General features: G+C 40.6%; 2 protein-coding genes, 1 long non-coding RNA gene and 1 other non-coding gene across 4 annotated transcripts in view; 2 read left to right on the forward strand and 2 right to left on the reverse strand.

The window, feature by feature from the left end:
* Window positions 1-8372, forward strand: part of LOC118427384 (G-protein coupled receptor 161-like) — an 18345-nt gene extending 9973 nt beyond the window's left edge. The window contains exons 3-6 of the mRNA XM_035837151.1: window positions 4291-4432; window positions 5629-6138; window positions 7132-7300; window positions 7860-8372. Of these exons, the coding sequence (XP_035693044.1) occupies window positions 4291-4432; window positions 5629-6138; window positions 7132-7300; window positions 7860-8194 (1156 nt within the window). The 3' untranslated portion in view covers window positions 8195-8372. The remainder of the gene's footprint in view (window positions 1-4290; window positions 4433-5628; window positions 6139-7131; window positions 7301-7859) is intronic.
* An 850-nt stretch (window positions 8373-9222) lies between these two features.
* LOC118427386 lies at window positions 9223-10412 on the reverse strand. Its single transcript, XR_004832511.1, has 2 exons — window positions 10303-10412; window positions 9223-9853 (listed from the first exon to the last, which is right to left on the reverse strand). It is a non-coding gene; the product is annotated as an uncharacterized LOC118427386 (long non-coding RNA).
* Window positions 10413-11021: 609 nt separating this feature from the next.
* Window positions 11022-17872, reverse strand: part of LOC118427140 (transient receptor potential cation channel subfamily M member-like 2) — a 7811-nt gene continuing 960 nt past the window's right edge. Inside the window, exons 2-7 of the mRNA XM_035836778.1 lie at window positions 15138-15290; window positions 13747-13890; window positions 13091-13339; window positions 12280-12466; window positions 11732-11816; window positions 11022-11211 (exon numbers count right to left, since the gene is read on the reverse strand). Coding sequence (XP_035692671.1) covers window positions 11022-11211; window positions 11732-11816; window positions 12280-12466; window positions 13091-13339; window positions 13747-13890; window positions 15138-15290 — 1008 coding nt within the window. The remainder of the gene's footprint in view (window positions 11212-11731; window positions 11817-12279; window positions 12467-13090; window positions 13340-13746; window positions 13891-15137; window positions 15291-17872) is intronic.
* Window positions 14549-14630, forward strand: Trnas-aga. The gene has a single exon. It is a non-coding gene; the product is annotated as a tRNA-Ser (tRNA).

Raw genomic sequence — 17872 nt, forward strand, 5'->3', positions numbered from 1 at the left:
TAGGACTATTCTTGATGCAAGACGACCGAGCGACACTTGGACAGCTAATTAAAGACTTGTTGAGGGAAAAATAGACGATTTATGGCAAGTGATTAATCATTTAATGCCTTGTCGTTTGGAGAACGCGTAGGTAGTTTTCAGCCTAGCGACAAGACGACAAGACGAAAATTCCGAGGATAACTTGAATGTTACAAGTATTCGAGCAGTCCTTACACAGTAGACGACTATTTCGTTGACCTTCTAAGTCCTTTATGTTATGTCTTTCCGCTCTCTTGCCTCGCAGGTATGGTTTGTAGAATTCATAGAAAAAGAGAAGTATTAACCAATAGTCAGTCCGCGCTACTTAAGGCTGGTCAATGAAAAACCCATGGTGGCCAAATTCTACCCCTGACAAACTTTTTAACCTAAATCCAGCGTAGTTAGTCTAGCAGAGCCCTGACACGGCGCCCGGACTTGCAGGGTTTGGGTAGCCTCTATCAGGCTCCACAGGTCGCTGGAAAAAAATAGCCCAATAAGAAATTGGCTAGATAAGACAGAAAACACGCCAAAGGACTTAGGTCACAAACTGTACTCCTCAGCCATCTAACTCCTCTGGCGTGTTTTCTGTATTATTTGGCCAATCTCAACTATTTTTTTTCCAGCGCCCTGTACAGGCTATCTCCAAGCAGAGGTTGGCTGGGAAGATTCTGACCTTCTTTCAACTTTCATCTTTTCGGTCAAAGTCATCCCACCAACCTCTGCTTGGAGAGTACAATGGAGGGTTATTTTTTTCCAAGGGACCATTTTCTTCGTCGGTCTATTTCTGAAAGTCTTTGTTTGGAATTGAAATTTCTAAGAAAACGATATGCGCCCCCAGTTGGGAACGGAATGTGTTGTCACCACTTGCGGTTTGGTCTCAAAATAAACGCGCTCCAAAACTGCATCCAGTTTTTATTAGCAACACAAATATAATCATCAATCAATGTATGAAGGGTCGGATGCTATTTTTATGAAGTTTATTTTTAAGCCTATTTCTATGATCATTAAAAGGTCGTATGATCATACACATACACATTTTGTAGATATATTTTGCATGTGAAATTTTCCGGCACAGTTATAATACATGTGTATATAGAAATCTACAGTGTGAATATATTTGTCAGTTACCGGGTCCTGGATTCCTTTATATGACCTACTTTCACCATGTATAAGAATATCTATGGGTACATGTTCCAGGTAGAAAGTCAAACACCAAGAGGAAAGAACACGAAAGTTTAGTCGCCATTCACAATATTTCTTAACTGTCCAGTCTAGATCTACTGAGTTATAAAATACTGTAAACTTGTTATGAAAGAAAAAGTCCTGAATGTAAAAAACAACTTGTTTTTGTAACCATCTACATGTATCATAATCATTCAATGACAATTGTGGCAATCATGTCGTGTATTGTGGTTATACATAATAGCCTGTATATGTATGTATTTGTTTTTTTTTACGAATAAAGCCTTGAAAAAAAATTTCTAAACTGTTCCAACAGTTGAGAATGAAACTTTGAACATGTTTTCATCTATATTTGCTGGAAAGTATTTGAAAGTAAGTGGTCAGAAATTGTCCATACAGTTACCTTTCAGAGATTTTTGAAAATATTGGAACGGCAGCAAACTCTCACTAGGGTTGATTACAATATCGAAGCAGGTGCGTAGGTTGGTCCAAAGTATCTCCACTCTTTTTGGTACGAATTTCCCACGGTATGTACTGCCATATGGCGCTCCGTGATTGTAGTCACATGGCAGGGATTAGAAGTCCGCCCAATGGGATTATACCTAAATTTGGAAGCAAATGAAAACTGCGTAATCCAAAAGGCAGCGACATGTGTCATCCATAGTGCGATTTGGTTTGCACAGGGGTCCATAGTGTGTGTGTGTGTGTATGTGTGTGTGTGTGTGTGTGTGTTTGTGTGTCCGGAATTGTTAGTCAGCGCAACACAAGAACCTCTTGATGAATCACGATGATATTTGGTATGTGGGTAGGTGTTGGGAAGACGAAACTCAACGGCGATTTTGGGCCCCCTTTTATGTGACCTCGGTACTGCAGCAGAACTTCCATCTTTCACTAGTATCTAGATTACCGAAAAGGCTAACGTCCCATTTTCAAACGGGGGCCGGTGGGGCTGTTTCAAACAGTGTATGTGGAAACGAGAAAGAAATATAAAACTAGAGTTCGGCGACCTCATACCTCCATGAAAATTTAGAGCTTTTGTAAATTTCACGCAAATGACTAAGACATTGACATAATTTATGCATGGTGTTGTTCATCATTGACAATCGTACACATGTCGCAATTATAAAATTCCCATTATTAATCATAAAGTGGTTTTGCAATTTTTACATAAATTATGCAAATAAGTTCCTCATTACCATATTTAGTATCTGCTTATATTCCACCTATCATAATTAACATGTGTTACATTTATCAGAAGTCCAGTTATTGAAAACAATGGAATTATACAATTTCCTCATTAATTATGCAAATTAAGTCCTCATTTGCATAACATGTATATCATTATGAACATCTTTGCCTAAGGTACCCGCATGCCTAATATGATGACAATCCGTTAATCCTTTCTGCAGTTATCCTCTTTGGAATGTCTTGACAAAAATGCCCCTGCAGTTCCTAAATTGAATGTTAGGGGGCTGAAACTTGCTCCACTTTGTCATGACACTGAAAGCTATCTACCACCCAAATTTCAAGACCATATAACGTCCAAGGCAAGAGATACATAGAAAAAACTGCTATGATTGAATGTTGTCATTAATTATGCAAATTTGCTCCTATTTTGCATAATTAGTATTTCATCTTGTACAACATTGCCCAAGGTACCTACATACCAAAAATCATGAAAATCTGTTGTTCCCTTCTTGAGTTATCCTCGTCAGAAGTTTTTGACAAGAATGCCCCTGCTATCCCAAAACTAGACGCTAGGGGGCCCAAACTTATGTCACTTCTTCCTGAGCACAAGAGCTATCTAATACTCAAAAATCGTGACCATAGCATGTTCAGAACACCAAGATAGCAAAACCGGAAGTTGCGCTGCAGTACCAAGGGGAGCCGCTAGGGGGCCCAAAATCTAATCATTACCATATTTAGTATCTGCTTATATTCCACCTATCATAATTAACATGTGTTACATTTATTGAAGTCCAGTTATTGAAAACAATGGAATTATACAATTTCCTCATTAATTATGCAAATTAAGTCCTCATTTGCATAACATGTATATCATTATGAACATCTTTGCCTAAGGTACCCACATGCCTAATATGATGCCAATCCGTCAATCCTTTCTGCAGTTATCCTCTTTGGAATGTCTTGACAAAAACGCCTCTGCAGTTCCTAAATTAAATGTTAGGGGGCTGAAATTTGCTCCACTTTGTCATGACACTGAAAGCTATCTACCACCCAAATGCCAAGACCATATCACGTCCAAGGCAAGAGATACATAGAAAAAACTGCTATGATTGAATGTTGTCATTAATTATGCATATTTGCTCCTACTTTGCATAATTAGCATATCATCTTGTACAACATTGTCCAAGGTACCTACATACCAAAAATCATGAAAATCCGTTGTTCCCTTCTTGAGTTATCCTCGTCAGAAGTTTTTGACAAGAATGGCCCTGCTATCCCAAAACTAGACGCTAGGGGGCCCAAACTTATGTCACTTCTTCCTGAGCACAAGAGCTTTCTAATACTCAAAAATCGTGACCATAGCATGTTCAGAACACCAAGATAGCAAAACCGGAAGTTGCGCTGCAATACCAAGGGGAGCCGCTAGGGGACCCAAAATCTAATCATTTCCAGCTTTCATCACACCCTACCAACACACCAAGTATCAAACCAATCCACCCAGCCGTTCTTGAGTTATCTTGTTTACACACAGACAGACAGACAGACACACAGACACACAGACAAACGCGGGGTAAAATATAACCTCCATGAAATTTCATGGAGGTAAATATACATAAAAGCATACACACATTATGCCCACGACTTTTCTCTTTACGTCTTGTGTAGTTCGGTGTCTTTTTATATCATACTTTTCGTTCCTGAAAACTGCCCGGTCGGGCCCCGGTTTGGAAATGTGACGAAGGCCTTACCAAGCTTTTCTCGCGCAGTCCACACAGGTTTATAAATATGGATGCATGACTTCGGTTGGGGCAAAACGTTTACCTTTACCTTAACTTACAGTAGTCTTTGAATGATGAATATGATTTGAAACCATAAGAATAATCTATTTCATGTTTATTTTAGATATTACGCCATAGTCCGGCCCATGATGTACCCTGACATCATCACGCCCCAGCGCGGGTACCAGCTGCTGTTCTACATCTGGCTGCACGCTACTGTCATCGCTCTACCTCCGCTGTTCGGCTGGGGCAAGTACCAGTTCCAGGTCAGTAAAACTACTACTATACTACTACTAATACCACTATACACGATACTGTCATCGCTCTACCTCCGCTGTTCGGCTGGGGCAAGTACCAGTTCCAGGTCAGTAAAACTACTACTATACTACTACTAATACCACTATACACGATACTGTCATCGCTCTACCTCCGCTGTTCGGCTGGGGCAAGTACCAGTTCCAGGTCAGTAAAACTACTACTATACTACTACTAATACCACTATACACGATACTGTCATCGCTCTACCTCCGCTGTTCGGCTGGGGCAAGTACCAGTTCCAGGTCAGTAATACTACTACTGCTACTACTGTTATCGTTCTACCTCCGCTGTTCGGCTGGGGCAAGTACCAGTTCCAGGTCAGTAATACTACTACTGCTACTACTGTTATCGTTCTACCTCCGCTGTTCGGCTGGGGCAAGTACCAGTTCCAGGTCAGTAATACTACTACTATACTACTACTAATACCACTATACACGCTACTGTTATCGCTCTACCTCCGCTGTTCGGCTGGGGCAAGTACCAGTTCCAGGTCAGTCATCTAGATATGTTCATAGGAGGCATAGTTTTGCTCCTTCGTAGACTTATTGGTGCGTCGGCGTGCATTTTTTTCTGGGAAGCGCTGATTCACGATTTTCAACATTGGCCAGGTTCAATAATGTTCTGGAAGATCGTTTTATGTTGAAAATCCCGAATCACGCCCCCTACCCACCGAACAAAACACTGCCGTTTAAGAAGTCTGTGATGGGTTTCTTTTTATAATCATGTCATTTTTTTTATAAATTAAAAGAGATTCTGTAGTTTTAAAAAAAAGTGCCAACAATACTTTTTTTGTATTTTGTCGGCTTCTAAGTCAAACTTTTACATATTACGCAATGTCTAGGTTATAAAAAAATCAGAGAAAGTAACAAAGTGAACGCAGTGAACGAACTCCGCAGTGACGCAAGTGCAGTGAGAGTGCGCTGAAAAGTGGTTTACAGACAGCGAAAAACAAACGACATAAAACCACTACGAACATTGTCCCTTTTACAGTACTACAAGTGTTCAAATGGTACACAGTAATCGTAAGCTAAGAGTAAAATCGGAAGCAAAACTAAAAGGAGGCAAATCTACGTATGTTGAAAATTTTGTGTGCAAAGTTTGCAATGTTTGTGTGACACTTTAACCCATTTATCTACCCCTACAGGAGTCCAAAGCGAGCTGTGCCGTACAGTGGGACAGAAGCTTGTCTTACTCCATCGTCTGGACCACCTCATGTTTCGTCGCACCTCTACTCGAAATGTTGTTCTGTTACTGGCACATTCTCAAAGTAGCCCGGACAAAGTCACGCAAAATACACGTAGGAAACCGCGGTTTAGACACAGACTCTCCCGACTCTGGTCTACAGTGTCCCCTCTACGTAAAGACTGGTAAACAATGGAAAGCCGCGAGAACTTTAGTGTTCGTGTTAGGCTCGTTTATCATTCCGTGGGCTCCTTACGCCACCTGTCTGATGTACCAGGCAGTGCAGGGTTCCGCTAGTCTGTTGCCATGGATACAGAGCGTGGTTGTTTGCCTGTCGTTCTGTGGGAGTGTGTGTCACCCGCTGATGTACGGGGTGTGGAACCGCACCGTGCGGAAGGAGCTGGTACTGCTGCTATGTGGGGACGACAGGCTGTACGGACGCAGGGGATGGAGAGGTGGCCTAGGCCGAAGGGTAAGTAATATTATAGTTTCGCATATCTCATGAATGCACTTTCTGTAACTACTTTTTATTTCGGAAGATAAAATACTGAGAAAACGGAACGTCTGAGAAAGTCTGAAAAAACGGATATAACCTCGGTGCCATTCTTTCAATTGGAGCTAAAAAAATCGATTTTTGAGAAAAGCGAATGTGGTAGTCCCTGTAAAAAAAAGGAATGTACCTATAGGCTGGTGTGGTCAATTGGCGTGCAGAATAACTTGCCTGAATGTATAACTTTCTATCTTCATATTTTCATCTTTACACTAAAGCAAATCCTAAAATGCAAGGGAGTGGGTACACGAGTTCGCATATTCAAGTCCATATAAGTTCCGTATAAATGTTTTTTGGAGGTTAAGATACAGTTTGCTTTTCGGTTCGATAAATAGACCACACATTAAAGAGTTAGAGTAGAATGTAGCTTCTTTCCCTCAATATGCAACTTACACGGACTTGGAAATACGCACTATAGTGTGGCCGCTCTCTTACAATTATATGCAGTGTACAAAATACTTTTCTGAGCCAAGTTGCAGCAGTGTGCAATCTGGGGCAAAAACTAGTTGCACAACTGAATTTCAAGTTGTACCACCTACAATTCACTAATTTCTAAAAGAAAGGTACAATACATACATGTTTGGCTGATATGAAACGGAGCTGCCTCGGTCCATTTATTTCTTCTATTAGTAAATTAAGAACAAAATCGAGTTCTGAGACCCAAAATCTAAGTTGCACCCTGTGCAACCGGAGTTTAAAAGTAAGTTGCACTAAGCAAAAAGTGGTGCAAGTGGGTGTTTTGCACGCTGATATGACATCCATATTGTACAGCTGTGTGCAACAAATTAGCTATTACATGTCATTTTTTCCTTCCCGGTTATACTTGATTTGTGATTAAAACTCCTGATCCCAATAGCAACAGCAATAGTAGAGCCTAGTAGCAGACGTTTTCTAAAGATGGTGTTCTTTCCCCAGGGTCGGCGAGAGTCCCGGACCCGTGCCCTCAGCATCTCCGTCCGTATCACAGACCTGGGGATGTCTCACCAGCTGATAGCTGCCATGGCCCTACGTACCGAGACCTACAGCACCGCTTCTGGTGCAGACAACACCGGCAGACGGACCAGTATTCATAGTGACGACTCTGGTAAGGAGATGTAGAGTGGATTTGCTATAGAACACGTTTTCAGACCATCGATTATATTGATGACATCCGCATGCGCAACGATTTTCATCTCTCGATTTTCATCTATTAGAAAAAGGCTTTTGACCAAATCGAACGAAGCAAAATGGGAAAATATTTGCTGCATATTGCAAAAAACAATTCCAGATTCTTAGAAGATATGAGAAACCAAAAATGAAGAGTGTCATGGGACGGATGCGTTTGTTTAAAGGCAACTTTTGAAGTTTTTTGGAGAGAGGTAAACTTTTTTTTTCGTACGCTCGCATCAGTTTCGGGGTTTCTAGACGATTTCATCCATATATTAAATCATATCAACATGGCGTCATCCAGGAAAGAGAGGAACTAATATATCCTTGACAGAAGCCGTGTTTTTTAGGATCTTTTGCTTCGGTCTACCTATTCAACGTTAAAGACATTTTTCACTAAAGCTACTGGACAGTTTCTGAATACCACCATCCTCATTGAAGATTTTCAATTTGTATATTCCGTAATCAAAATGTTTTTTCGTCATACTTTTTTACAGGCACTACACTGATGACGTTGGAAGATTCCATTAGTTACGGATCACCGCCTCCCACGGATGCGTCACTTCCGGTAACCCCTCCGATCGTGACGTCACTACCATCAACCCCTTCGAACGTGACGTTACTTCCGAACGGTTCGTCTGACCATGCCGCTGTTCCGTTATCAAACGGCCACCCCCCTGGTACGAACGAGGACATGTATCCGTTACCTTTGGAAAAGGCCATTCAAAGGGGGCGAAGACTAAGTAACACACTCATCAAAGCTTCGCAAAGACCTTCTCTTGAGAGCATCGACGAGGGGTTATGCAACGCCTCCTGTCTGGACGGACACTAACTGCAGTATTATCTAAGTTGTGGAAGAAAACTGAAAGAAGAGTTTTTCTCTTTCAAGTTCAGGTGCTATTGGAGTGATTTAATGTTATTCACTACAAAAGAAGTACCCATTCGTAGTGTGATTGTATGTTGCATAAAGTGAAAGTAGGTATTTACCTTCAAGACGCACCAGAAAAAAACTTGAGAAACATTTCATCATGCGATCATCACGTCTTACAAGGTTGTAAACAATAAGAATATCAATTTGGTGAAAAATACCGACAGTGTCCTTCGTCTATTGGAACATACTGATGCAGATGAATTGTGCATACAAATCTGTGTACTGTAAATGCATTTGAGTTCGCGAGGATTTTGTAGCGGGAAAATGGACTTTTCGCGGTGGTTTTAATTTCGCGGTAGCACCATGCACTGCAGTCTCTTACTGTTATGGAAAAATGTTCGCGGTGGTTTTAAATTCGCGGTGAAGCGACCGCCGCGAAAACCGCGAACATTAATCCACCGCGAACATTTCTGCATTTACAGTATATTACTTGTGAGATTACCTGAGTGTGTGAAAATTTGGGCTACATTACCAAATTTTCTCGATCAAAGTACGCACAGTTCAATATTTTAAATAGTTGCAAGTCATTGCCAAAATCGGGGTGCGCGTTTGTGCAATACTCGCACACTACTGGAAGTATCGCACAGTTCCATGTTTACTAAATGTTCGTAGTAATGATAAGTTATTGATGTCGTCTGTTATTCTGTCCATGCAAGTGTTGTAACGTTTACATCAATATATTGGATGTACATTTGTTGCTCAATAAATTGTCTTTCATACAACGTCCAGTGGTCATTGATATGTTGTGGATATGTTCTGTTAGTGTCATATTCTATCTTGGTATTCCCATTGCGCAATGCAAAACTAATACCACAATACAAAACGCACGTATACTATGTGATAGTATTAGACATGTCATAGTCTCATATTGTATCATAGAAGCATATTGCAACCTGATTCATGAAATGAAATCTCGTTACATTCTACTAACAGTGATAAAGTTTTAATGTGATTCATACATTCACAATTCTAGCACCTAAACCAGAGATGAGCTCGTTCATGTCATACAGTATGAACAAAATGAAATTTCATCATCCAATTTCTCTGAACTTACAGAAGTTGAATTTGGATAATCATTAAAAAAACACTACCTCTAACTTGTAATTGTCATGCAGACGCTTAATTATTCAAGATTTATAGCATCACCTGAAAGTAGCAATTCTAAACTATACCCCTTATATGTAAGGCTGTGCCCACAAGCTGAAAACTACGCATAAACAAACTGGTACTCTTTCATATGGATGTACATTTTATGAACTATCAAAGCAAGCACCATAGCACGGATGTCAACATTTTGCATCTATATAAAATGTATTTACAACTAGAGACTTATATGATAATGGACAACACATATGCATGCCCAAAATAACTAGATCTGTCCAGATGTAGTTGTCTGTTATGACAATGCCTTGGTCCGTTTACTATAGTTTGTGGAACTGTAGATATGATTATTTTTTGTTAAGATCCTCTAATAGAGTCCTTATTGCTTTGAGATCTCCCTCCATACTCGTCATCCTTTCGCTCAGCGACTTCAGTTCACCTCCAACGTCCTCTGGCGGGCTACAAGGAGACAGCACAAAAAGATGAGCCGTGTAATTAATGCGATTTCTTCACGTTAAAAGGTCTAAAAAAACAAATCATTTTTTATTGGATGGATGAGTATTTTTTAATCCTTCACTAACTTCTTGACGCCAAATGAAGCTCAACATGTTAGCGGCGCATGTATACAATACGAAGAAAAAGAATTATGATATCATTCACTCAGAATGGTGTCAATTTATGATAAACATATATTTGTATAACACAATTACATGCATTTACTCTTGACACGCCATTTATCTATAGAACACATACTGAAAACTTCTATCCATCTTGTAAGGACAAACTTCTTCAATTTGCTTTCACATAAGCTAGTACCGTCCCAACAATACAATCTGTTAATGGCTTACAGACAAGTAGCGAAAAGACCAGAGTACCATTTTTGCAACATGAAAATGATAAAAAATTACCTGTCTTCAGCAGGCTGTTGTATCTTGTATATTCCCTTCTCCAATTTTGTCTGCACGTTAGCAACAGCCTTCTTCTCCAGTTCCTGAAGATTCGTGTCTTCCTTACCACTGAACGCTCGTCCTGTTTACATGAATTTCAAGAAATATTTTTTTATGAATAACAATCATTTGTAAACAAATACTTTATTTATCCTAAGCTTTGGTGGCAGTCTATCATCTTTCTCGAGCAATTCTTCGTATACATGTACTTTACATTTGGGATCGCATCTGTAAGCAGCGATATCTATAGCTGCAATACAATGTAATCCATGTAATAAAACGCTTAAATCTTGACATTCGATGACTTGCCACCCTGCTGATACTTCACAGAATATTTTGGTGATAAAAAAAAGAAAATTCTATGTCTGTGATGATGATCTTGTTACACATGCCCTCTCCGTCACTATTGCTTTTATATCGTCGAGAATCTATATGCTACCTGACGCGCATGATATTTGGGAAGCATGGCGTCAGCAGTGGGTCATACGTGCTCGGATGTCCATACCTGCTACCACCATGGTTTAAGCTATGATGTTCCAAACGAAAGATTTGGGTTATCATCACATAAAAGCAAGCCTCTTTTCATTGCCTTTGTACATTGCTAGAGCCATAGATACATGCATGACACCCAAGCATGGTTCCCTATACTTCTCTATGCATGCACACTACCGCAAAGTGTGTTACTCACTGAAGGGATTGTTGGACGTGTCGCCGTTCTCTGCACCGTAGTGCTGCCACAGTTTCCACACCAGACCTATCAGGAGGAGAGGTCCGGGACCCAGGGGGCGGTCATGGTACTCCTGGATGACGTCATACCGGTAGTAGCTCCAGTACTGGTGCGCATGCTCCTGCACATGTTCAATGGTGAAACTGGGGATAGGCAGGGGGAGCGAAGGGTCACAGTGCATTACTAGTATAATTCTTTACGGAATCTAATTATAATAACTAGCACTGGTACTTTAAAGAAATAATGATGATATCAGTGTGCGGTGTAGTATTCGATCATGAAACGGAATGAATTTAGAACGATTTGAGAAAATGTGGCGTGATAACCAAAGGAAATATCGTAGAAGTCAATTGATCGAGTGGACAGACTGTCGGTCTCAAGATCTTCCGGTCAAGGGGTGGATTCCTGGAGTCCCTTGCTAGACGTTATGTCATTGGGAAAGGCACTTAACACGACTTTATTGACTTCATCTTGAGGTGCAAAAATGGATACCTGACCTGAAGTTGGAGAGGTAAAGGGTATTGGAAGGAGAGGGTTGGGCTCCACCTTCCAGTATCATGCCCAACACACAGTGGATAACATCCAACGTTAACTGCCCCTACTACATCAACAAGGCTCTGGGACTACTTGTACCTTTAAAAAAAAGTTACATGAGCTACTTACGTGAAGAGAGCGATGAGCAGGTTCAGTAACATCACATTAACCAGCAGCATGTACCCCGCCTCCATGAAGTCAACATACCAGGGCACTGATTTGTTCAAGAAAAAGAATATCTTATCATACATAAGAATTTTCTGTTAGCATTTAAAACTGTCATGACCTTATACGTTAGACACCGTGATTCAACTTACTAGTCGGCCATAGACACCGCTTGCATATCTGATATAACGTCCTTGCATAGAATGAGTGAATGAGTGATTGAGTGAGTGAATGAGTGGATGAGTTTGTGCTTGACTGAGTGAATGAATGAGTGCATGAGACTGAGAGTGGGCGGCTTAGTAAGTAAGGGAGTGAATGAGTGATTGTCTATTAATGTGTTACATCGATATCTTTTCAAAGAAAATCTAAATATTACATACATATCCATTATGTACTATTGCAATGTGTGCATCACATCAAACTATTTATGTACCGGCAGCAATTGTAAGCATTGCACAATTCAGCCTCTGGCTGCAAGGTTTTCTGAATAAATTTTCAAAAGTTAAACTCACGATCTGGCCCCTCCCCTTCCTCCAGGTACAACAGTTCTCCGTGCATCTGCCAGTACGGCGTACGGAACACCTTCTCCGTGTAGGCCGGGGTGAACTTGCTGTCCGGCTCGGTCAGGGCCAGTCTGGGCACGCCGTACGCCACAACAAACACGGCCAGGATACACAGGAAAAACATCACGTCACCAACCTGTACATAAAACAAACAATTTGGAGAACGTTACGTTTAGGAATTAAAACTAGTTTTCAAATCAAACATACATGGAGAAAATCATACATAATAAAGTACACATGTACAGTATCTAGATATCTAGAGATTTTTTGGGTTAGAAGGAACAGATAGGGTTTAAGCTCTCATATTCTGGTCAAAATCACAGACAAGGTAGATAGAACCAAGAATCTAAATAAGCATGTATGGTCGTTGTGCTGAGATGCAGACGGTCTCACAGCGACGACTAGTGTCTTTAATCAGTATTGCAGTATAAAGCGCATCGCCAACAATGTACTATTCCGACACTTAGTCACAGAACAATCAAGGGTAGTTCATCGAGTGTCCATCTATCCATCCCAGGACCCAACAACTCAAATCTCTCCTTACGCCAACTAAACTGGTGATCTGAACAAATTTTGACAAAAATGGGAAAGGGTAGACCTTATTTGTCACTTTTACCCAGAAAGGTTTCCAGATTGGGCCAAACTTTTTCAGGAAAAAAAGATTTTCAAATATAATAAGTGGCACGTGCACTCTAGTCGTATTTTGAGCCCTTCCATGTGATATACAACTCTGACGTCTGCTCTCAAAATGGAGACCTACCATTTTCCAGATCATGACGATCTTGGGACCCATGGTTTTACTGAGGTAAAACATGGGGAAGGTTCGGTAACAAATGAGGATCAGGGTGAAACAGTAGAGGATCCGGATCAGCTGGAAATCCGTTTTCTCGAACCCCTTCTCCAGAGACAGGCGGATGAGGAAGGAGATCTCGAACAGAGCCACTATGAAGATGTCCAGGATGTTCCACGGGTTGGAGATCCAGGTCTGGATCATCACACCTGCACCAACCTGACAAATATGTGAAGTATTATTAGCACGAGAGTTAATTCTATGTTGCTAAATGGCACTATAAAGAAGACTGAACTAACTGTATCAAAAATATTTGGTAAATGACATTATAAAAGGAGGCTTAACTTTAAATGACCAACGTTTCAAATAAATAGAGCTCATCGCCCTGCTTTGAACTGAGACGGGGGACGACACAGGTTATCTGGCACTTACGATCCACTGTTGCCGTCAAGTCCCGGTCTATTTGCGAACATTTGGGCATGTCCACATTTATTTCAAGTGTTCGTTGCATAAAGTCAGTTTTCTTCCGGTAAATGAAGTACTATGTTACCATTGGAAACGTTGGTGTTATTTACGTTGGGAGTTTTGAGAGAAGTTTTAATGGACTGCTATCAAATTTCACGCACCATTTGCCTGATTTCTTCTAATCCAAGGATTGCAATCCACAACACCATCAGGCCCTCCGACCATCCGATTGACTCTTTACTGAGCGGCTGTAGTTCGAACAGCACCATGTAGCTAAAGATGAATATCAACAGCACGTGCGACACCTGTGTAGAGAAAGAACGCATCTGTAAGCAGCGACACCTATGCTGCAATTCATTTATACAAGTAAATAATTTGCGTTTTGGACCGCATCAGTGAGCAGCGACACCTATGCTGCAGTACATTCGTACATGTAAATTCCTTGCGTTTTGGACAGAATCTGTAAGCAGCGACACCTATGCTGTAGTTCATTTTAACATGTAATACTTTGCGTTTGGGACCGCATCTGTAAGCAGCAGCATCTATTACTGCAGTGCATTTATACAAGTTAATACTTTGCGTTTTGGACTGCATCTGTAAGCAGCGACATCTGTGCTGCAGTGCATCTATACATGTAAATACTTTGCGTTTAGGACCACATCTGGAAGCAGCGACACCTGTGCTGCAGTGCATTCATACTTGTAATCCTTTGTGTTTTGGACCGCATCTGCAAGCAGCGACATCTACGCTGCATTTCCTTTTTACATGTAAATACTTTGCGTTTTGGACCGCATCTGCATACATATAAATACTTAACGGTTTGGACCGCGTCTGTAATCAGCGACACCTATGCAGCTGTGCAATCATACATGTAAATACTTTGCGTTTGGGACCACATCTATAAGCAGCGACACCTATGTTGCAGTGCAATGTGAACCAGTCAGAGTAGCAGTCTAACAAGCAGTTGTCGTGGCCGAGTGGTTAAGGCGATGGACTAGAAATCCATTGGGATCTTCCCGCGCAGGTTCGAATCCTGCCGACAACGGCATTGTTGTTTTTTTACGTCTTTTATGTACCATTTTAAAAGGCATGAAATTCATGCAGCTTACATGCACTGATCTAAAGAATGTAATAGTCAACGAAACATCGGTGGAATAGAACACTTGCGTAGATTGAAAGAATTTTGTTATTCAGAACACTTCTGTTTATGCAATAACATTTACAGTTCACAAAAATGTGATACTTTCGATATCGTTCATATTTTTATTGAATACACGGACAGGTTGTTGTGATTGGCTGATTGACTGATTGATAGATTGGTTGGTTAATTGCTGGTTTATTGATTGATTGATGGATTTTTGTCATCCATCTTGCTTCCCAATGTTGAAGTCCATTATTCCTTTTTATAGTTTTCGTTTTACAAAAAGCTTTTTTTTCTTCATTTTTACTAAAACATTTTGCTTATATTATATGAAGCAATAAATAATATAAAAATAAAGTAATAGCAATTGCATGCATAGTTGTAAATTCAAAATCACAAGGCTTTCCTCACCACACTGTACATGAACTTGGTGATAGGTGCTGTGTAGTAGAACGTGATCCTGTCCAATATCGATGGTCCATCCTCATGCTCGTGTGTTGGATCTTCGTCTTCAACGTACTCAATGATGAACAACAAGGGTGGGAAAATCATAGCAGCCAGAATCTGAGGACAACAATAAAATGTAGTCTAGTAAACAGATACATGATCAACTAGAAAGGCCGACATTTGCTTGAGAGCACATGCAGCATATTTCAGCCATCTCCCTCCCCATGCAACAATAGACTATTCCGAAATCACCCATGTGCAAAAATCGAACACTTTTGTTTAAAAGTCACTTCCACTAATGACACTTAATGACACCCAAAAATGAATCTTACAAAATTCCTAGTGCAAGAATGGACTCTTCCAGTGCACCCCATGTGAATTTGCACAATAGACCAGTCCAGAAATACTCCCACTGAAAACATGGCCAAGGTTGAACTAAGCAAAAAAGGCATGAAAATGTAAAATAGACCAGTCCAAAAACACTTCCACTAAAAATGGAATATTGAATCATCACCTTTCTAAAACTAAATTTGAAAACATCCCCTTGCAAGAATGGACTCTTCTTGCGATGCCCCTATATAAACTGGTGCAGTCCAAAAATACATCCGCTAAAATTGGACTTGGACGTAATCACCAAAGTCCCAAAAATGGATTTTAAGAATCCCCCCATGTAAAGATGGACTCTTCCAGCACAACCTATGTAAAATTGCAAAGTTGACCAGTCAAAAAATAACCACGCTGAAACACTTTGACATATCAAATCACCAAAGTCCATAAACAAATCTTTAAAAAATGCCCCATCCATGCAAGAATGGACTCTTCCTGTACACCCCATGTAGAATTGCAAAATAGTCCAGTTCAAAGATACTCCCACTGAGAGACATTATATAATCAACAGTCCAAAGATGAATTAAAAAAAAATATGTACCCCCTCCGTGCCAGACTGGACTCATCCAGATAACACCGGGCTCACTGATTGGCTGCCAATCCCCTTCGGGACTCAGGCTACGTGATTGGTTGCCTCTTTAATCAAGTTACTAGTATATATAGACATGTGCACATGCTGTCTTCAGGTGGGAGAGGTCAACGACCTTGAGGTCGTTGACCCTCTGGCCAGTGGAGAATTACCAAATAAGTCCCCAAATATATCATTTTGAAGTGGTTTATGCCAGAAATTATACATGGGTCATTTGAATGAATATCTGGTGCACCTATTTACCAAAATGTAGGTCATTTGGTTACAAGACCAGGGAACAGGAGCTAAAAGCGTACGTTTTTGGTCAAACAATGGCCAAAAAATTCCAAAATTAAGCATTTTGTTGTACCGTATGCCAAAAGTGTTAATGAATTCATATGCGCATATGTAGACGGCACTCCTATACCAAATTTCAGGTCATTTGGTTGTAAAATGGGGGTATAGGAGCCAAAAATGTCATTTGGGGGGCAAAAAATGCCAAAATTAGGCATTTTGCTGTACCGTATGCCAAAATTATTTTTGGATTTTTGTGGGTATATGATCAAGGCACCTCTGTACTAAATTTCAGGTCATTCGGCTGTAATACCAGGGTACAGGGGGGCAAAATGTACATAAAAATTGCAAAAAACATGAATAAAATCATTTGAAAGGAAGATATGAAAAAAATGAGAAAGAAAAGACCTGGGAATTGACCCACTCTACCTTTGTGCCAAATCTCAAGTAATTCGGTCCTGGAACGACGGAGTTGAATCGATTTGAAGATTTGACAGGAGAAAGAAAGAAGAAACATTACGAATACAATATATTTCACCATACCTATAGTATGGCTGAAATATAACTATATTTGATCAAAAGCTAAGAAGGGCATTGTGCATGATTTTTTAATCCGAAACAGTAGAGATTTTACAATGATGAGACAGTGCAGGCTGCAGACATTCATTTTTGAAGAAAAATAAAAACGAACAGCAAGACGTTGGTCCATTTATTCTAGCGCACGGTGCAGACCCCTAATTTGAAGTGGCCAGTTCCTAATTTGACGTCATCACAAATAAATATGGCGGAATCGTTTGAAATGGCGAAACCTTCCAGCGCAATATTATTGAAATGTATCTTTTTGACGCTTCAGATAGCAGGCTACGGCATGAGGTAAGTTGTTATGACATGGAATATTCACGGATCCTGATCCTGAACATCTTGAACTTGCCTGTTAGCCCTTTTACAGAGATCAGAACGCATGTGCCGTTCAAACACTGTTATGCAAATCGACAGAATTGTCGAGACAGGGACTGTTTTCTTTTACGGAGCCTTTACCTTTGACATATGACCTAGATTTCCTGTCGCCTCACATGCGTTCTGATCTCTGTAAAAAGGTTTATTCTGTATCTGTATCTATATAGCCGGTATAACCGCCCTTCGGTGTAACACACCAGCTTCGCAGGCGCGCGGCGCGGCAGCAGCTGGTTATATTACACTGAATGATCCGTCGCGTCTAACTTTCGCACATCTACCTGCAACCGTTCTTTAAAACTATTCAGAGCAGATTATTGATATATCATCTCAATTGTTCTGTGACCCCTAGCCTGTGTTTACACAACCTCTCGCTGGCTGGGGTTAATGACAAATGTAGGGCCAGCCGCTAGGGCGCGATTTTAGTCAGGCTATGTGACCCCCTACTTTCCATTTCGGTGTGCTACTCGTCATCCTGCCCATCCAGATGTTATCT

Source organism: Branchiostoma floridae, chromosome 12, assembly GCF_000003815.2.
Source record: "Branchiostoma floridae strain S238N-H82 chromosome 12, Bfl_VNyyK, whole genome shotgun sequence".
NCBI lineage: Eukaryota > Metazoa > Chordata > Leptocardii > Amphioxiformes > Branchiostomatidae > Branchiostoma > Branchiostoma floridae.